This window comes from Saccopteryx bilineata, chromosome 3 (assembly GCF_036850765.1).
Source record: "Saccopteryx bilineata isolate mSacBil1 chromosome 3, mSacBil1_pri_phased_curated, whole genome shotgun sequence".
In the NCBI taxonomy this organism is placed as follows: Eukaryota; Metazoa; Chordata; class Mammalia; order Chiroptera; family Emballonuridae; genus Saccopteryx; species Saccopteryx bilineata.
In genome coordinates, this window is record NC_089492.1 from 88,751,422 (window position 1) to 88,773,784 (window position 22,363).

The 22,363-nt window shown below is 38.1% G+C and overlaps 1 protein-coding gene across 5 annotated transcripts in view; it reads left to right on the forward strand.

The window, feature by feature from the left end:
• Window positions 1-22,363, forward strand: part of LCLAT1 (lysocardiolipin acyltransferase 1) — a 166,959-nt gene that overhangs the window by 113,349 nt on the left and 31,247 nt on the right. For 4 of the 5 annotated variants that reach the window (XM_066266829.1, XM_066266826.1, XM_066266827.1 and 1 more), the window contains one exon: window positions 8,384-8,446. The exons of the other annotated variant lie outside the window; for it this stretch is intronic. In XM_066266829.1, coding sequence (XP_066122926.1) covers window positions 8,384-8,446 — 63 coding nt within the window. The remainder of the gene's footprint in view (window positions 1-8,383; window positions 8,447-22,363) is intronic. 5 annotated transcript variants of the gene reach the window in all.

The window sequence follows — 22,363 nt, forward strand, 5'->3', positions numbered from 1 at the left end:
TCCAGGAGTCCCATCTTTTAAATAGCAGAGCTGGGAGTCTGGTTTGTAGAGCCTTTGTCTTAACTACTGTATATCATTAACTCAGTTACTCAAGTCATAATCCTTGGAGTCATTCTTGTCTCACCCTGCTCTGAAATCCCAACCAAGGCCTTTTCATTCTATCTCTTCAATATCTCTCAAATTAATCTTTTTATTCTCACTGTCATTATATCTCCCTTAAATTATCATACAGCTGCTTAGTTGATCTTCCTACTTAACCAATACTTCCTGTACATTGTAGCTGGAACAGCAGGCCTTTTTGTAAATGAGGTTGACAGTGCACGCCAACCTAAGGTGGACACGCAGGCTCTGGAGTCAAGAGACCTGAGTTAGAATCTGGCTTCACCAGGATTAGTAGTGTGACGGGTCAGATTACTTTCCATCAGTAAACCTCAGTTTCATCATCTATAAAATAGGAGTTGTGATAGTACTTACTTTATATGATTTTTTAGGACCTTTGTGAGGATTTACTGCACTCATACATAAAGCATTTAGCGCAGTGCCTGAAAAACAGGAAGCACTCAATAAATGTTACATACAGTACAAATCTGACTATGTCAACTCCCGGTCGCACTCTTCCTGGGTTTCCCAGTGCCCAGGGTTAAATCTACTTTCTTTACCATGATTTACCTGGTCCCTGCTTACCTCCCTGGCCTAAGTTCCCACTTGCTAGGTTGCACCATTTGTCCTGACTGACCTGCTGCCCCTCCCAGCGGGCACTGTACTCTGAGCCCTCACCCCTGCAGCTCAGCTCCTTGTTCGGACTCTCGGTTGCAGCTTAGGTAACACTCCATTCGGAGCCTTCCTAGCTGTCTTAGACTTCTCTGTGCCCTGTGCGAATGCTTTACCTACCACACTTGCCCTATATACTGTAAGTGGTTTTCTTATACTATCACTTGTTTAATTGTCTGTTTGTTCTACGTATTCTGGTTCCAGAGTATCAAGACTGTCTCATTGACATTTTTTATCCCTGGCCTTCATCATAGGCCTGGCATAAAATAAATACCCTTTAAAAATTTGACTCAATCAGCTATTTGGTTGATGTAATTTTCTATTTTGCTAGGTCCCAATAAAGATAGAAAATTCAAATACAAACTTAAAACATAAATATGATGCTATAGTTATAGTAGCACCACAGTGTAATAGAAGAAAATAAGGTGAATAAGGGTTTGAGGTTAGTATACAAAATATGTAAGGTTGGTATATAAATATGTCAGTGTATATGTTACAGGTTAGTATGCAAAATATATATCACCAGGTTCTATAGTCCTATAAAATATGGGTCCAAAAATTGGCCCTGAGCTTTTTGGCACTTTTATCTATAGAGGGAAACTGAATTATATCATTGCAAAGGTCCATAAAATTAAAACCACATGCTCAGAAAAAGTATGATCATTTCTAAAGGACTCGAAAGGAGACTGTCCCATAGGTCCTGACATTGTGTACTGTGTGACCGGTGTCCTCACAGCATCATTATGTTACATATCCCGGAAAGCCTCAGAGCTCTCATCTGCACCGGCTCACAGCACCGTAGGAAGGCAGAACAGGAAAAGCAGTCTCATAGGCAGTCCAAACATTGGACTGCATATGGATTTAGAGGATCTCAATTCTAAAAGTGGTGGAGAGACCTCATGGCCTTTAAACCATTTTCTGCAGATAGTATTTCACTCACTGAGATCTGGGTGAGAATTGATTAGTCTTCCCAAAGCTTCTGTCGTACAGTTATTTTGTATTGTGAGTTAAGTGCAGGTGGCAGGTCCGGGGCTTCACTTGTAGGTAGAGCTGGGAGGAGGATTCTCAAAGAGGGGGAAGTTGAAGAGCCACTGAGATTCACACATGAACGAAGGCTGCCTGATCTCTGACTGAGGTTGACCAGCATGTTCCTCAGAAAACAACTGGCATTTTCATGCTTTGGTGCCCTTGGCACTGCTTAACAGAATGGTGCCTTGCACGTAGCAGACCACTGCCCAAAGCTCAAGCTCAGTCCCTGTCTGTGTGGCCGTTCTGGTCTTGTTTCTTGCTGTGACTCCACATCCTTTCTTCATTCTAGCCATACTTTCTTATGCCATTTCTTTTCCTAAATTGTTCCCAGTCGTCTGGTCCTTCAAGACTGTTCACATGCCTTTTCCACCTAAAGCAACCTCTTGTCCACTCCAGGTTGCTGGGGTTCCCTCTTCTTACTTATCATACTCTATGCATTTGTCTTGGTCACTGCTTTCCCATTCCTTTATAACCATGATTTCTTTCTGTCTCCTTTGGACTCAGAGCTCCTTTAGGGTAGAGACTGTGTCTTACTTGTTTTTGTATTTGAGGCCCTAGAACGGTATTCTGAATATTATACTACACAGTACTCAGTATAGGGTCGTACAGATTTTTGTAGCCAATCTAGCTTCAGCATCTCGTGTATATGTACAGAATGATTAATAATGCCTCCTGACACCTTCAGTCTAGACATCAAACATTTGCAGAAACTAACTCACATGGACCCCTTTATTGCAGCAGAGGTTACATTCATGGCCCTGCTATCTTAAGACAGTCTTCTCCTTTTTTAACTGCGTAAGGATAAAAAGCTGATTTGTTTTGGTTTTCTGTTTGTTTTTTAGACTACTATTAGAAGAGACATACAAGAAGCATGGTATTTGTAAGTTAAATGAACAGGGTCTTATTATTTGACCATGTAAGAGTCAGTGTTTCCCCAGTTTATCAGTGTTTCTCCTCAGTGAGTTTCAGAGGCTGAGGTAATACTAGTGACAGTCATTGCATCCTGTCCCACTTTGCCCCACTGACTTCAGTGGGAGGAGGCCCTTTCCTGAGGCTAGGCGCCGTTTCTCTGACCTCCGCCAGCTGTCATACATGCCTGCGAGTGTGCAGGCAGACCTGGGTGATAATGAGCATGTGTCTTATCACACCATAAAGAAACAGTTCTCAAAGTGTACATTCTTTATTGGTTAGAAGATTAACATTTTCATAGATGAGTGAAAATTATATACATGTATTTTACTTATTTGAAAAACTTGTCTGTGCTTAAATATTGATGTTGTTATAATGTTTAGATATTTTCTTGAGTAATGTGCTGAAACATGTTGATAACTGATACAAGATATGTTTATTTTAAAATCTCAGAATTGCAGAAGAAGCTTTGTAAGTAAAATTTGTGGAATTGCCTCTGAGTGGTAACTTCTGAACACTGTATACTGACTATATAAAGAATATTGTTACATACATTAAGATATCCTGTCAGTTTTCCCTCTGAGGGAAAAAGTGAGAGAATGAGACAGCAGAGGATGCCAGTCGCTGTGCCATCACAGTACTGATTGTGCGGTGGCTTCGCACCAAAGCTTTACATACTTGTAAAAAAAATACACGATTTTCGGTGTGTATGCAAAATGTATGTAACAGTATGCTTTAGTTTCCTGTTCATTTGAAAGTCAAAATTTATTCTCACTGAAGTTGAGATGTTGGCCTGAATCTAAACCCTGTGGATTTTTGAATCCCCAAATTCATCTTAACAGGAACTTATGCTTGCCCTTTGGTTTTATCTAGTATGCAATTTCATTGTGGATTTATTATATTTCTTTTCTGGGTTTGTCCAGAAAAGCTTTACCTTGTTTCTCCTTTATTCTGGGCATGTGTCTATGTCATGAGTTATAAAGGTTGTGGTTTGCCTTTTCTCTTCTGGCTTTATAGATTTTTTTCTTTCTTATTCAAAATACCTTTTCTGAATTTTTTCCAGTTGCTAGAACCTTTTTACATTTTGTTTGTTTGTTTGTTTTTAAATGAATTGATGTTTGTTTTGTGTACTGCAAGGGTAAAACAATACTGACCTTACTGGTGTTTGTGGGCATGCACACATTTGGTGTGTGTGTATGCACACGAACACGCCTATGTGTGTATACATGCAAACCAAGTCCATGTGTCTTTACTTTTTAAAAATATATTCTGTTAAAAAATCAGTCCCATATCAGAATCTATGGGATGCAGCAAAAGCAGTGATAAGAGGGAAGTTCATATCACTTCAGGCATATATGAACAAACAAGAGAGAGCCCAAGTAAACCACTTAACTTCACACCTTAAGGAACTAGAAAAAGAAGAACAAAGACAACCCAAAACCAGCCGAAGAAAGGAGATAATAAAAATCAGAGCAGAAATAAATGAAATAGAGAACAGAAAAACTATAGAAAAAATTAATAGAACAAGGAGCTGGTTCTTTGAAAAGATCAACAAAATTGACAAACCCTTGGCAAGACTTACCAAGGAAAAAAGAGAAAGAACTCATATAAACAAAATCCAAAATGAAAGAGGAGAAATCACCACGGACACTGTAGATATACAAAGAATTATTGTAGAATACTATGAAAAACATTATGCCACTAAATTCAACAACCTAGAAGAAATGGATAAATTCCTAGAACAATACAACCTTCCTAGACTGAGTCATGAAGAAGCAGAAAGCCTAAACAGACCTATTAGTAGAGAAGAAATAGAAAAAACCATTAAAAACCTCCCCCAAAATAAAAGTCTAGGCCCAGACGGCTATACCAGCGAATTTTATCCAACATTCAAAGAAGACTTGGTTCTTATTCTACTCAAAGTCTTCCAAAAAATTGAAGAAGAAGCAATACTTCCAAACACATTTTATGAGGCCAACATAACCCTCATCCCAAAACCAGGCAAGGATGGCACAAAAAAAGAAAACTACAGACCAATATCTCTAATGAATACAGATGCTAAAATACTAAACGAAATACTAGCAAATCGAATACAACAACATGTTAAAAAAATAATACATCATGATCAAGTGGGATTCATCCCAGAATCTCAAGGATGGTTCAACATACGTAAAAAGGTTAATGTAATACACCATATCAACAAAACAAAGAACAAAAACCACATGATCTTATCAATAGATGCAGAAAAGGCTTTCGATAAAATACAACACAATTTTATGTTTAAGACTCTCAACAAAATGGGTATAGAAGGAAAATATCTCAACATGATAAAGGCCATATATGATAAACCATCAGCTAACATCATATTAAATGGCACAAAACTGAAGGCTTTCCCCCTTAAATCAGGAACAAGACAGGGTTGTCCACTCTCTCCACTCTTATTTAATGTGGTACTAGAGGTTCTAGCCAGAGCAATCAGACAAGACAAAGAAATAAAAGGCATCCATATCGGAAAAGAAGAAGTAAAGGTATCACTTTTTGCAGATGATATGACCCTACACATCGAAAACCCCAAAGAATCCACAAAAAGACTACTAGAAACAATAAGCCAATACAGTAAGGTCGCAGGATACAAAATTAACATACAGAAGTCAATAGCCTTTCTATATGCCAACAATGAAACAACTGAGAAGGAACTCAAAAGAATAATCCCCTTCACGATTGCAACAAAAAAAATAAAATACCTAGGAATAAACATAACAAAGAATGTAAAGGACTTATATAATGAAAACTATAAACCATTGTTAAGGGAAATCGAAAAAGATATAATGAGATGGAAGAATATTCCTCATTCTTGGTTAGGAAGAATAAATATAATCAAGATGGCCATATTACCCAAAGCAATATACAAATTTAATGCAATTCCCATCAAAATTCCAATGACATTTTTTAAAGAAATGGAGCAAAAAATCATTAGATTTATATGGAACTATAAAAAACCCCGAATAGCCAAAGCAATCCTAAAGAAAAAGAATGAAGCTGGGGGCATTACAATACCTGACTTCAAACTATATTATAGAGCCACAACAATCAAAACAGCATGGCATTGGCAGAAAAATAGACACTCAGACCAATGGAACAGAATAGAAAACCCAGAAATAAAACCACATATATATAGTCAAATAATTTTTGATAAAGGGGCCAACAACACACAATGGAGAAAAGAAAGCCTCTTCAATAAATGGTGCTGGGAAAACTGGAAAGCCACATGCAAAAGAATGAAACTGGACTACAGTCTGTCCCCCTGTACTAAGATTAACTCAAAATGGATCAAAGATCTAAACATAAGACCTGAAACAAATAAGTACATAGAAGAAGACATAGGTACTCAACTCATGGACCTGGGTTTTAGAGCATTTTATGAATTTGAGTCCAAAGGCAAGAGAAGTGAAGGCAAAAATTAATGAATGGGACTACATCAGACTAAGAAGTTTTTGCTCAGCAAGAGAAACTGATAACAAAATAAACAGACAGCCAACTAAATGGGAAATGATATTTTCAAACAACAGCTCAGATAAGGGCCTAATATCCAAAATATACAAAGAACTCATAAAACTCAACAACAAACAAACAATGCAATAAAAAAATGGGAAGAGGACATGAACAGACACTTCTCCCAGGAAGAAATACAAATGGCCAACAGATATATGAAAAGATGCTCATCTTCTTTAGTTATTAGAGAAATGCAAATCAAAACGGCAATGAGATACCACCTCACACCTGTTCAATTAGCTGTTATTAGCAAGTCAGGTAATAGCAAATGTTGGAGAGGCTGTGGAGAAAAAGGAACCCTCATCCACTGTTGGTGGGAATGTAAAGTAGTACAACCATTATGGAAGAAAGTATGGTGGTTCCTCAAAAAACTGAAAATAGAACTACCTTATGACCCAGCAATCCCTCTACTGGGTATATACCCCAAAAACTCAGAAACATTGATACATAAAGACACATGCAGCCCCATGTTCATTGCAGCATTGTTCACAGTGGCCAGGACATGGAAACAACCAAAAAGCCCGTCAATAGATGACTGGATAAAGAAGATGTGGCACATATACACTATGGAATACTACTCAGCCATAAGAAATGATGACATCGGATCATTTACAGCAAAATGGTGGAATCTTGATAACATTATACGAAGTGAAATAAGTAAATCAGAAAAAACCAGGAACTGCATTATTCCATACGTAGGTGGGACATAAAAGTGAGACTAAGAGACATTGATAAGAGTGTGGTGGTTACGGGGCGGGGAGGGGGGACAGGGAAAGGGAGAGGGAGAGGGGCACAAAGAAAACTAGAAAGAAGGTGACAGAGGACAATCTGACTTTGGGTAATGGGTTTGCAACATAATTGAATGACAAGATAACCTGGATATGTTATCTTTGAATATATGTATCCTGATTTATTGATGTCGCCCCATTAAAAAATAAAATTATTAAAAAAAAATTAGTCCCAGAAGAACATGAAACTAAATAAATTATTTACTTATTAACGTTGAAAGATGTTGGAACAGCTTTCTAAAATGAGTTGTTTCTTCCATTTTATTCTGCATGATTTATATATAATATAAATAATAAAACAATTATAATAATATAAAATTATTATATGTCTATATTATATAGCATGTTATTATATATATATTACAACACAGGCACCCTGCACTTACTTTCTGATTGCTACAAGCACCCAAACTCACTTTGTCATAGAGTCTGGGCTGAGCAAAACTAGTCCTGGTACAGTTATCACAAGCTGGCTGCTCTGTACTGCATGAAGCACAAGATGTTGAAAGTATGTTAGTGACTTTCCAGTTCCCCTGCTTTCTCCTAACAAAGTTCTGTGGGAGATGAGAGCATTAGATTTGACCACATGGACCAAATTCCAAGTATTCTCCAACTTGGTAAAATTACTGACTTGGAGAAGCTGTCAAAGCGGCAGAAACACAGCATGCCTATTGTAGTGATAATGTAAATACTTTCCATCGTTGCTTAGTCATCTTTTTCATAGGCAATGATAATTGAACGGTAAATTAAAGTAATATACCCAATAAGTAATAATGTAGATTATTTCTCAGTAATCTACAATGTGTTGGATTCTTTTAATTCTAATATTTTACATGAAAAGAATTTGTCTTAAATCTGACAAGTGTCACGTTTGTGCTCTTCTTTGTCTTTTTTATTCTCTGTTCATGTTACATATCTGTTTGTAGTGACTAAAATACTTTTCTAACAAATAACTTGAGTGCTATTATCTGAACGTTTGTGATTCCTTTTTATTATGTATAACATATTTTAAAAGATTACAGAACATCAGGATTTTTAGACTTTGAAACAAACCAGCCTTTGCTACTGTGAGGTTGCTATATGATTTCTTAGATGTTAAATGTGAGATATTTGTGTTTAGCATTGTTTGCTGTATCTGAAGGTTAATAGCTGCTTTTTTGGCAGATTTTATCTGCCTAAACTCTTTATTCTTTGGATTAATTTTGCATTGTATAGGTGTAGTCTGAAAGTAGCTTGGGGCTCCATGTAAAAACTTTGACAGAACTTTTAATTATGAAAGCTTTAAATTCCTGTATTTATAGTTTATGATTTACATCTTCCCTGTTTCCTCATAGATTTGAAATGGCCTTTAGCAGAAGATAAAATAAGGAAAACATGGCTCACAATGCCCAAGTCAGGTATGAAAGTATGTGTGCATAGGGCTTTATAATCAAAGCTAAGAAAAGCTGCTGTAGACAAATGTGAACCTCAGCAGTGACCTTAGAAGCCAAGGTCTTCCTATAGTTGACTCATTGCGTTAAGTTCTTGGCAGTGGCATCGAGTTGATTTATAGCAGAAGAGAAAGTGTTAGTGCCTTTCCTAGGCACAGTTATTCACTGCTCTTGAGTAGCAGGTCTGAGTTTAGTTAATCAGCATTCCTCAAATCTAGACAGCAAACTATTCTGATTTTTGCCGACTGCTCTTAGATGTCTTTTTTTTTTTTTTTTTTTTGTATTTTTCTGAAGTTGGAAATGGGGAGGCAGTCAGACAGACTCCCGCATGCACCCGACCGGGATCCACCTGGCACACCCACCAGGGGGCGATGCTCTGCCCATCTGGGGCATCGCTCTGTTGCAACCAGAGCCATTCTAGTGCCTGAGGCAGAAGCCATGGAGCCATCCTCAGTGCCCGGGCCAACTTTCCTCCAATGGAGCCTTGGCTGCGGGAGGGGAAGAGAGAGACAGAGAGGAAGGAGAGGGGGAGGGGTGGAGAAGCAGATGGGTACTTCTCCTGTGTGCCCTGGCCGAGAATCGAACCCGGGACTCCTGCACGCCAGGCCAACGCTCTACCACTGAGCCAACCAGCTAGGGCCTAGACGTCATTTTTATAAAAGATCTACCACTTGGCCATGATATGCTTCCACTCAGGAGAGGAACTTGTCACTACTGGTATGCATACATGGAAAGCACAGGCAACCCTCACTTAACATTTCCAGTAGCTTCTTCGAACTATTGCAGAATAATATTTAACAAATATAACAAACCAATTTTATCATAGACTAATTGATATAAACAAGGGTTAAGTTCCAATAGCTTCTTACCAATGTCATAAGGAAATGACAAACAAAATGACATTATTTGAGGACCTGCTATACTCTGAACATTTTTTTCTGGGTCATAAGACTTACTTTCATCTAGAACAGATTTTTTTTTTTTTTATGCTAGAGGGACAGGAAGGGAGAGAGATGAAAGGCATCAGCATATAGTTGCGGCACTTTAGTTGTTCATCGATTGCTTTTCATACATGCCATGACCTCGGGGCTCCAGCCAAGCCATTGACCTCTTGCACAAGCCAGCAACCTTTCGGCTCAAGCCAGCGACCATGGGGTCATGTCGATGATCCCATGCTCAAGTCTGCAACCCTGTGCTCAAGCTGGTGAACTTGCACCTAAGCTAAATGAGCCCGTGCCAAGTTGGTGACCTCGGGGTTTCAAACCTGGGACTTTAGCATCCCAGGTTGACGCTCTATCCACTGAACCACCCACAAGTCAGGGTAGAACAGAATTTTAGCAACCACATTAGGTTTATAATAGTAAATCCAAACAAAGTTTCCAAACAGTTTACCAATTAGCTTTTTTTTGTTAATTATTTGTAAGTAATCTTTTTGATCAGTAAAAACATCATTAACATGTTGGGTCCTTTAGTAATTCAAGTAGATTGTAGCCATCCCTTATGTTACTAAATCCGTCATGATGAATGCTTATATTTTAATACAGATGCTCCTTGACTTTTGAAGTGTTGACCCTTTTGTAATTTATTATATCACTTTTGTACCATCGCAAAGTCAAGAAATTCTAAGTTGAACTACTTCACAGTGGATATTGGTAAGAACTGAAATTAGGAAAGACTTGATAGGAAACACTGACTTCTCTTTAGACTTGACAGATAAACAGATTTTACAAAGAGGGAAACATAAAGTTTGTCCTATATATCATTAAAATTGTGCTTATTAAAGGTGTTTATATTTAAATAGTCTAAAGAAAATGTCTTTTTAAAAAATGCATATAGTCAATCTTAGGTAAGGCCTGTATTCTGTGGTTAATACTGTGCAATCAAGCCATGCTGGTAACAGCATCAGAATAAAAATTTATGATGAATCCATCTGTATGCCTACATTGATCAAGTGCATAGTAGAGAAGAGTGGTAGTGAGCGGCAGAGTAAGGGGAGAGTGTAGGGAACGGACCTCGACTTAGGCTTTGAGGAATGGTAGGATTTGATTTGATGCAGCAGTTAGAATAGTACAGTCTGTGTTGGGAGACCCAGCAGTGGAGGTGGCTTCATTGGAGTCCAGAGTTACCCTTTTTAAGGGTAAGACCTATAGTTAGAGAGGTAGTCTTAGTTGTCATGAATTTTCATTTCTAACAAAGTAGAAAGAAAAGGGAATCAGAAATAGTGGGAGTTGTGAAGACAGTATGTATGACTTTACTTTGTGACTGGTGACTAAATTATTCCCTTCTTAGTATTCCGAGAGAGTTAATGATATTTCTAAGCAGTTTACTACTTTGTTCTGAGATAAAATAAGATCTGTTGGCTTTGTCATTGTTAGAGTCATCCCCAAATAGTCTTCTTTTGAGATTTCTGTGTTAATTATGTTCAGGTCAAAAGAAGACTCAGTAAAAGTAATTGCGTCTCATGTTTTTTTATATCTTTTAATCCACAAGTGAGGTATTTACAGACTGTATAATGGCATATAGTAGGAAAACGCATGATTCATCCTAATTATAAAGCTTTTTCTTAGGAAAGAGTCCTTGGAAAGTCTTATTTCTCTTTTTACAAATGACTTTGAGACTTTTTTAAAAATTTTGTCTTTTTTGTATATGGCTTTAAAATGGTTATAATTTTATATTTGCACATTTTGACTTGATATTAATTAATCTCTTTCAGCAGTATTGGCCTGTTTGCAATTCTCTAAAACACCAGCAATGTATCTGAAATTCTAGGTGCCAATAGAATCTTTGGATATAAAGTCTGAGAAGAGTCCTGAGTATAGCAATTGGAATGTTCTGCTGACCTTACAGAGAATAGGTTCACAGGAGTGGGGGTGCCAGAGCCAGACTTGAGTGGAATGAATATTGACGTAAGTAGAGCTAAGAACGCGTGGTGATTCGTGCAGGGAGTTTGCTGATAAAAGACAGGGGAGAGTTTGGGTAGCGGAGGAAGCCGCCTCAGGGACAATTTAGGGAGGTATTTGTAAAGGTGAAGAAAATGCAATAGAGGAAAAGCTGAAAGTGAAGTGGAATAATGATGGAGCAAAGTTCCTGAGACGTTAGGGGGGATAGAAACAAAGGCAAGGGAATTACTCATTTCCTAAGGCAAGGCTGAACATGCATACATATTTTGGTTTGCGGTGTACGTGGTGAGAAAGTGAGGGATTATTTGATTGGAAGACTGTTCACTTTTCAAATTAGAGGTTATATAATCTGATGGTGATGGTGGGGTGAGTACAGGACAGGCTGATCAATGAGAGTTTAGAATAATTGCTTTGGAAATAAGAAAGCTGATGAAAACAACTAAAAGCATCGCTGAGCTCTCTAACAGGCCCAGTCGGACTTCCCACCACAGCCTTAAAGCTCCATCCGAAGTGGTGACTCACGTTGCCTGTTCTGGCCTCACCCTTGTCACCACCTGCAGCACTCCCATTTCTTCTGCCTTTGCTCACATCTACCTGTTCATTTACGCCCAGCTCAGGTACGTAATTTCCTGATCTGTTCAGCAGGAAGTGCTGTCAGCCCCCCTCCAGTGTTCTACAGCGGTTGAACCACTCTTAAGAATCACAAAATTTGCAAATATATTTTATTGTTCTTTCTAGATTGTAATTCCCTTTGGAGCAAGAGTCATAGGTTTGTTAGTGTCTGTGTCTCTGTTTCCTCTCTCTGCCTAGGGCATTGCTGCTATATTGTTCAGTAAATATTGAATTAATAAATTAATGAATGAGCATATCCACTACAACCAGATTGTATAAGAGCAATTGACCTCTGTAGGAAGGTAGTTTGTCAGAATTCTTTATTAGGTTAATAATACACAGACATCAATTAAGAATATTATTTTGTGTATATATTTAACTTCCCTTTCACAATAGCAGTGAAGTACATTATACTTGTGGATGATTCATCTAACTTGGTGGCACACAGTTTTACAGTTTTTAGTATTTGAAAGCCCATACTAGGCACAGTCTCTATGTGTCCAGCTTCTTTTATTATGCAGCTTTTATGTTGGCTTTTCTAATGATAAAGATGCTAATGCCAGTAATATACTCACACACTCAAAAATTAGACTTCTTTTTTAAATTCCTTTTTTGTTTTGCACTCAGTGACTCATTGTGCTATGCTGAAGGAACTTTGTGTACATGAGCATCTTATGCTGCTGGCCCTACAAGGTTTGGCTAGAAGAGGAAAACTCGTGATGAAAACAACAGAGGCAGCAATTACAGGAAATGGCAATGTTCGACTTAGCAGAGTCTGAGTGAGCAGGCCTGAGGACTCTGAGCTATGTAAGGCCTTGTTCCCAGTGTCTAGGAGCTCATAACATTTTCCTAAATTGAAGATTGCTGCTCTCTTATAAAGGTCATCCTCTTTTATATCATTTGAGAATTTTTAATAATTCAGGTATTTGTGTTCTGATAATTTTTTTTGCCCTATGAGCCAGTTCATTTTACTTACACTCTAATTATTTCTGTGAAGTTTTTATCTAAAGTATTGGCTTACAAATTTAAGATAAATTAGCCAACAGATGTAACTACTTATAGGGTATTAATTTGAAGGACATTATTGTGGCTTTTTGTTAAAATAAAACTCAGTATTTAGATCTTAATTTGTATTACAGAACTTTATTTGGAATTATCCATTTGAGTTTCTCAGATGCTTCTAAATGTATCCTTTGCCATTTTGAGTATAGAGATACAAGTGGCAACCATAACTCAAATTCCATGTCTACAAACTCCAGGACCGTGAACTTCATTGTTTCACTGAAGTGCAATGAAGAGTAGTCTTCCACATTCCCACAACAGTACAGCCTGTCCTCTGGCTGACATTGCCCCACCCGATCCATCCACTTATGTGCAAGGTATCCCGCCTCAACCCCAGGACAGTCTCTGGGAAGATAAACATACTCTCACCTTGGGGAATGGTGTTCAGGACAGATAACATTCTTAAATTCTAGGTTTGTCTGCTGAGCTTTTCCAGAGTGGGACAGTGCATTATCAAATGGAATGAGTAAAATGCAGAGAAAAGAGGAAGAGGAGTCTTGCCAAGCAAACTGTCATCATTTCTGTGGCAGTTTCTGCCCGTGCTGTTAAATTTCCATTCATTGCCTTCTTTAGATGCCTATGTATTGATATATATATATATATATATATATATATATATATATATGTAAAATAATTTCAGTAGCGAAAAAAACAAAAAACCAATGGTGAAATCCTGAGTGATTTTTCAAACAGGACACCATATATGTAGGGGTATTTGAAATGAGCATGAAGATGAGAGAAAAGGGGCAGTTACTGTAGCTATTTTCTCCATAATGTTTCCTCCTGCTGTCAGCTAGTGTCCCCTTTCCCTGAATTCCTGTAGCAGTCTGGCTGTGCTTCTGTTATTAAGACACCTCAGTTTGTGTTGTAGTTGCATACATAGACCTCACTTCTCTATACTATTAGCCTGTTGCCTAACCTGCTCTTGCTTCTTTCTCAGCTCTCAGTACGTACAGCAAACAGCTTTGTTGCTGCAGTTCTTGTTAATGATTGTTGTTAGCCAAGTCATATGTAGAATGGTTTTATAATATTGAAGAGGACTTTTTGGTGATTTTAGTGAATCCATTTAAGATATGTTTTGTAGTTATAGATGCCACAGTCTTAAAAAAAAGGTTCAAGAAGATCTCTGCTTTGTATAGTGTACAGATTGATAGTACATGGCCATACAAACTCTGACAGTATTCTGGAAGGTTCTCTGGATTTCTTATTGTAATTCTCTAGTTTATTGTCTGTAATCGGACAGTGTCTTTTCCAGGTGACAGAATTTGGTCATAGTTGCTGATGCAGCTTAGAAAAAAATCTTTCCATGATGATAATTAGTCTGATTTTTCTTTCTTTTTCTTTTTTTCTTTTTTATTCAGTGAGAGGAGAGGAGGCAGAGACAGACTCCCACATGTGCCCCAGCCATCTGGCGAGCCCACTAGGGGAAGATGCTTTGCCTGTCTAAGGCATTGCTCCTTTGCTTAGCAACCTAGCTCTTCTTAGCACCTGAGGCAGAGACCATTGAGCCATCCTCAGCACCCAGGGTCAACTAGCTCCAGTTGAACCATGGCTGCAGGACAGGAAGAGAGAGAGAGAGAGAGAGGCGGGGGGAGGAGTGCAGTGAAGAAGCAGATGGGCGCTTCTCCTGTGTGCCCTGACTGGGATTTGAACCCAGGAACATCCATACACTGGGCTGATGCTCTACCACTGAGCCAACCAGCCAGGGCCTGATTTTTTTTCTGTTCTAAGGTCATCAGACCTCTGTAATATTATAATTCATGAGAACTGGCTCTGACATTCGAGACTCTAATATAAAAGTCTTTTGACTTCAGTCATGTCCTTTGCTCCTCAGGCGCATCATGAAGCATCAGTGATCTTTCCGACAGTGTTATTTGGTACCCATGAACTGGGGGTGGGAAATGAAGAACCAGTTGCTGTCCTAATAAGAAGGAACCAACATCATTCTATTTCAGAAACTCTAGTCTTCCTTAAAGGACATGAATAAAGGTAAAACTTTAGGTATGAGAGTGACTTTGTAATGGACAAGCTACAATGTCTATAAAAGAAATATGGGATAAAATAAAAAATCTCAATCATGAGGGGATGGGTCATTTTTCAAACAACCACCCCTGTGTTGCCTTTATTAAAACATAACCATCTCTTGATCTCACACCTCTTCCCTGTTGCCCTTAAGTGAAAGCTGTTTATTGTTATATCTTATTACCTTTTAATCTTCTTTATTCACCTCTAACTTATGCATTTTGGAGTTGGGGGGAAAATCCTGATTTCTTGGAGCACTTTACTCTCTTAGATGTCAGTCGCCACTTCTCTACATCCTTTGCCCCAGCCCTCATTCCCCGGAGGGAGGGAACAGCCCATGGCTCAGCCCTTCATTCCGTCCCTGGTCTAGCCATCCTCTTAGCTAGCTTCACCATCTACAGTGACACATTTAGCCCAGTTCCTTGACCTCCCCATTGTCCACACTACTTCATACTTTGAATTTTGTCTTCTGATCTCCCTATTAAATGTTAAATTTAAACATCTCGTACTCTGACCATAGTCTCATATATTACAGCTGCCAAGAAGTTATTCTCCTTGTAGCTGTTCTTTACTCTCATTAAGATCTCTCTTCCCTTAATGCCTTTATTCTTTTTCTCCATTCATAATCATCCTCCTGCTTTCCCTTTTTTCTCTCATCCCAGTTATACTCTGTGGCTCATCCTTTAAAACCCTGCTCTTGTCAGTATCCTCAACACCTTTGCCCTATTGTCCACAGCTGGTAGAGGTCCTGGGTCTTGCCAGCTGCTGCCTCCTCTATACTTGCACTGGCTTACAGCTCTGTTGGAGAAAATTCCCCAAGTCGTTCAGATTACTGCCAAAATCAATTCTTGGTTGCTATATTAATTATCTGTGGCTGCTGCAACAAATGACCACAAACTGGGATGATTTAAAACAATAGAAATTTATTCTTCCACAGTCTGGAATTTAAAAGCCTGAAATGAAGGTGTCAGTAACCACACTCCTCTCTGAAGTCTCTAGGGAGGAATCCTGCCCTGGCTTTTCTAGCTTTAGTGGTTGCCAGCAATCGTTGGCATTCATTGGCTTGTGGTAACACAGCTCCAGTCTGTGCCCGCATCTCCACATGGCCTTCTTTCCTATGTCCTCCTCTTACAAGGGTGCCCTAATACTGTATTTAGGGCCCACCCTAATCTAGTACAACCTCATCACAACTAATACATCCCTGAACACCCTATTTCCAGATAAGACCACATTCTGATGTTCCAATGGACATGAGTTGGGGGGGAGGGTAATGACACACTTTTCAATCCAGTATAGTTGCTGATCTCTACAGGACTGTCAATGCTACATATAAATTTCAAGCCTCCCTGCCCATCTTTAGCACTCCAGCTCTCCCCCCCCACCTATTTCTTTTACAAAGAAATCAGATGCCATCAAACCAGAACCCCCTTCTCTTTCTTCAAACCTGCAGATTACCTGAGTCTGCATTCATTATTCCTTTCTGTTGTAATGAAAGAGATCATCCTCCTGTCTAAAATTTTTTTTTCTGCCTCCTCCACGCTGAATCCCATACCCTCCTGCCTCCTCAGGAAACCTCCCTCTAAACTGGGCCCCCTCCTTTTTTTTTTTTTACCACATCGTTGAGCTTACTAATGGTTACTTGCCTTCAGTACTTAATGTCATTCAGATATCTTTAATCTTAAAAAAGAAAAGACAAAAAACTGTACAGCTACATGGGAATGTTTTGTTGTCTCTGCCCCTGCCTACTCTAGCTTTCATATCACCTCTTTCTCCCCCACAGACACGGGCTCTGTCACCACATCCTTATCCCCGATCACCTCTCAGACCTTTGTAGTCAGTCCCCCACCCCTTGTGCTCCACGGAACCTGAACAGTCTTTCCAGTGACTGCCTGCTTGTGAAACCCAGATCTTGTCCCTTCTTGCTCTGCCACTAACACTGGACCCTGAGGGACAGCCCATTCCTCTAAACGTTCCTCGCCTTAAGGGGAATTGAGGGAGAATTGCAAAGAGAAAAACTAGATAGAACTGGGAAACTTCTGAAATTGCCCAGTTCTAAGATTGGATGATTTTTTGAGATTTTAGGAACTTCAGTTCTCTATGTTTATACAATGTTTAGGCAATTTGTGGTTATTTAAACAGGGTAGTGATTTAAAAAAAATAATGTTGAGACTACAGAATACAACATCTTTCTCATGCGGTTACTGTAATTTCAAAGAGATTATTTTTAGTAACTGTATTTGTTATTATAAAATTTCTCAGAAATAGGAAACACACCAGGGAAACTTTAAATAGAAACTTACTGCAGAGAGCTTTAAATTCTAAGATCTGAAGATACAGACTTTGGTGTATAAAGTTATGTTTTGAAGTTCTGAAGTCTGAAAAATTCTCTTGTATTACAAGATTTTTATATCTGTAAAAATTATCCAATTTAATTTTTCAAAAAGAGAAGGATGACAAAGTAATAATGTAAGAGGAAATGGAAACTAAACGGTATAAAAGAGTTAAACAAAACTTGAATAGTTTACAGTTTCGTCCCTTTCCTAAAATATCTGTTGTATGAAGGACTCAGTTTATGGTAAACAGTTTTTTCCCAAAAGCTCTCCTTTTAGATAAATATGATAGTTTACGTCTATTAGAAGTGGAGCAATTTGATTTTATCCAAGAACAATGTTTAAGAGATAACTGGCTAGTCTTTAAGGTGTTGTAGTCATTCCAAATGTCCCCCAGTCTTCCTAGCCTAAAGATTCAAATGATGTCATGTTAATACCAAGAAATTCGTGTGCTGGTGCCCCCTCTAGCCTGGGTGCTGAACTCCAGCATCTGTCTCCAAGTGCCAGCCAGTAATTTCCAAGTATTTCAGTCTCATAGGTTCTGACCTGCTCGTAGAAGTCTATCTGGAATCCATTCCATGCAGGGGAGCCACTTTGACCAGGTCATCTCATGGCTGGCACGAGCTGTGAGACACTGCGTCACTGTAGGGCATGGCTTCATGTGCTCCCCAAGTCACAACCCTACCCCCCAAGGGTTAAGTGGCCCTGTACTTCCTCTGTCCTGATAGAAGTCTCTCCTGGCAAGAGTGCTTTCAGCTTTTAATTAGAATCTTCTCTCTCCCTGACACTAAGACCTACTCCTAAGGGGGAAAAACCTTGCCTTCCTCTTCTGCTCTTTTTAACCAATTTCTGCTCCTGTGTCCCGGCCCCGAGCATCATCTGCAGAGGCCTCTTTGTACTTCCATGCTATTCATACACATAAATGGGGTGGGCAGGAAGTAGAGTGGATGAAAGTTACACGAGATACCAGCACTGCTGTCTGAAGCCAAAGCTCCAGGATTCAAACTCTCCTTTCCTTTTAGTCCCTCTGCCCACTTTAGTTCTGTCCAGCTGTAGCAGATTAGTAAAACTCCCAGTGAAATCCAGTCACATAAAACTGCAGAAGTCTTCAAAGTTGTTACAAAAATCTTCCCTTTCCAATATGAATTGCTACCAACTTGACAGTAAAGCAAGATTTTGGTAAACAGTACATTTTGTAAATCCTACAAATTGGTTCTTTGGCAGTTGGATCCTTTTACAAATTGGCTTGCTTTCCAGTTCATCAGATATTAAATCTCAGGTTCACCTGGGACTTCCTATTGCCATAGCTCTTTCATGACAGTGAGCTTCAGAACACTCCTAAAATATTATGTAATGTCTTCCAATTGAAATAATTGTTCCACATTTTATTTTATTGAGAACAAAATGTGTCACTCTGGGGTTTATAATCAATGTATGCAACACAGTTACAACAGTTCTCTTAGGATATAGTGTTAGAGTAGTCTGCAACATAGCTGGATGCTGACCTTGTTTTAATTAAGTTTTAATTGGATGAATTAAGAAAAGAGTGGTAACTGGAATATATATATTTATCCTAAGCCTGGAGAATAATTAAGGGGTGCTATGTTCAGGGGAAAAGACATCGATACAACTAAAAATAAAAGCTATTTTATCTTTGTTATTCAGAGCACATTAAAGTATTTAACTATGAAGGATGAATTTTTACCCAGTATTTGTAGTGCCCTTTGGGTCTGTTGTTGCTCTTACATGTTTTTGTGTCCCTTCTGTTAGAATTTGACAAATATTTTAGTTAAGGGCCAGGGTTCTTTTTTCTGTTTATCCAGCATTTGAAAAGGGTCCCTTGTAATAAACCCAGTATCCAAGAGGTGATTCAGGCTAAGTGTTCTGCCTTCTGTATGACATTTTCTGTTTTATTTTATTGAATTGTTTGTTTTGAAACAGGTGATAATTTTGTTTCCCCATGAGCTGGAAAAGTTCAAGGGCAAGTGCCTTCAGTACTGCCCTTCTGGTACATTTCATTTCACTTATATAATCATTCTACTCAGACTTTATCTAGAGATGTTTGGAACCTGCTGTGTCTATAAGAGTTCTGGGTTCTTCTGCCCAGGAAGGGCCTTCTTCCAAACAAACTCCTCATGATTCTAGAATATTTGTGGGTAAAGAAGATGTGGCTTAAAACATTACTTAAAAATAGTTTTTGCCAACTGTTTACTTTCCACCCTTGACCTTATAATATTCGAGGGCTTTTGAGAGATTGCTTTTTAGATAGGAAGAAAGATAGCTGCTTAGTTATTCTTTGCGAAAGCTAAATTTATAGGTGGAAAAATCAGTTGATTTTTTAAAAGAAGTGAAGAATGCATTAGAAAGAATAAGAGATTGGATTTGCCCTGCCAAGAGGCAATATTTTATTACCCACTCTTATATGAAGGTGGGCCTACTACATATTATAGGAGTAATGAGGTATGGCTCATACACAAAAGAGGGAAATTAACAGTCAAATTTCCAGTTTACTTTGGAATGGAAACGAAATTAAAACAAATCATCTTATGTTTCACTGTTTGAAATTCAGTTAAGAGTTTTAGGAACTAATTATCTAGCAGCAGGTAGTAACACGTAAATATATTAATTATACGTAGAAAACTCAGATACTCAAGGGTTAGGTCAATTTATTTTTATACAAACAAGGTTCAAGGGCACCAAATATATTAAAATAAGGAAAAATAATAAGTGCTAATAAATCATCAAGGATGTGCCTGGCCAGAGCTAATTAATATGCCATCTATTACTTGTCTAGGTATCACAAATGAAATACACTATGACAACTATATGATTTGTAACATGCTGTGATGTTACGGGTTTAATGTGTAAAGTTTTTCCTTTTTAGTCCTTCAATTTAGAGATAAAATTGGACAGCTGATACGCAGTTTGCTTTGCATTTATCAATCAGCAGATAGAAGAGTGCTACTTTCACAGTTTAGGGCATCATAAAAACAGTTTATATAACTAACATATATTATCCATATAACTATAGAAGAAAAAATGTTATTACTTTCCACACTAGAGTGTGGTGGTCAACTTGTTAAACTATCCCCATCACATCTGTGAAATAAGGATACCTGCCTCGTAGGATTATTGTCAGGAACAAATGATAAAATCTGTGTAAAGCAGTGGTCCCCAACCTTTTTTGGGCCACAAACCAGTTTAATGTCAGAAAATATTTTCATGGACCAGCCTTTAGGGTGGGACGGATAAATGTATCACATGACCGAGACAAGTGTCAAGAGTGAGTCTTAGACGGATGTAACAGAGGGAATCTGATCATTTTTTAAAAATAAAACATCGTTCAGACTTAAATATAAATAAAATGGAAATAATGTTAAGTTATTTATTCTTTCTCTGCAGACCAGTACCAAATGGCCCGTGACCAGTACCGGTCCGCAGCCCGGGGGTTGGGGACCACTGGTGTAAAGGGCTTATCCCAGTACCTGGACCACACTTAGTAATTCCATAAATATGTCATTATAATAATTACTAATTATCTGTTCAAGTAAAGATTTCAGCTGCCTCACTTTGAGTTTAGCATTTAAATTAAATAGGAAATTTAGGTTGCATCATTTAAAGTCATCAAGTGAAAGTCCTGTTGGAACTATTTTTTATTGCATTAAGTATTACTAATTTTTAAATTTAGGTTACCATCATCTACAAGCATGAAAGAACAGTGTTTTATATGCAGGTGTTATATTTGGAATGTTAGGGTAACTGATAGAGAAAATAATCATTTCTACAGCAGTTTATTGAGCACCTGCTATCACCAGACCCTGACACTACAATAGTTAATAAAGCATAGACCTGTCTTCCCTAATAGCCTACAGTATAGGTAGTTAGGGAGACAAACATGGGAATAAATAATACACTATGCCACTTCTCTCTCTCTCTCTTTCTGCCTTAAATACCCCATTTAGCATAAGATGGATAACCTGTACACCTTGAAAACTGGGCTTGCTGTTTACTTTTCTTAGAAATTTCTCTTGGCAGCTCTTGGGGGAAGGGCTCATTGACATGGAGAACAGTATGGTGATTGGCAGGGGTGGGGGGCATGTTGGGGTTGTAGGAGAAGGTATGAGGGGATAAATAGTGATGGAAAAAGACTTAAGGGAGAGTGAACACACAATACGGTGTGCAGAGATGTGTTGTAGAATTGTGCACCTAAAATCTGCATAATTTTGTTAACTAGTATCACCCAATAAATTCAATTAAAATATTTCTCTTCCTCATCCTCTTCACCATAGTTATTCATTCCTTTTTTGAGTGTTTCTGTATCTGGTACAGTCTTGCATCAATAGCACAATAATTTGTTTATATACATGCCTGTATCTCCTACCAAACTTTGATGTCATGAGAGTTATCACTCATCTTTTTTATCTTAGCAGGTGACACAGGGCTTAGTACATAGTAGGCACTTCATAAATGTGGATGAATGGGTACTGTCTACTCCTCTTCCCATATTCTAACATGTGCCTTAGAAACAAGTGATGGAACACCAAGAAATGAACCAAAACACATTAATAGAAGGAAATAACAATCCATTTGGTCAATTAGAAAACATTTTTTTCTAGCCTTAATTATTATATTCATATATAGTGAAGCCCTATTAAAGTAATGTTCTCAATTTAGAATGAATTATACTGTTATAAAACAAGACAAATATATCATTATTTCTTACATGAAGAAGGGGTTTGCCAAGCAGAGAACAGTATGAATAAAACTGCTGAAGGATTGTTTAATCCATTTCATACATTTTAATAACATCCATTTAAACATACTCAGTTACTTGATTGATTGTAAATGAAAATAAAAGTCATGTATTTATTAAAGTACACCCAATAGGAACTATTATTTGCCAACCTGTTGCTAGCAGTTTCCTTTAACAAAATATACTTGAAGCAACAAAATGCCAT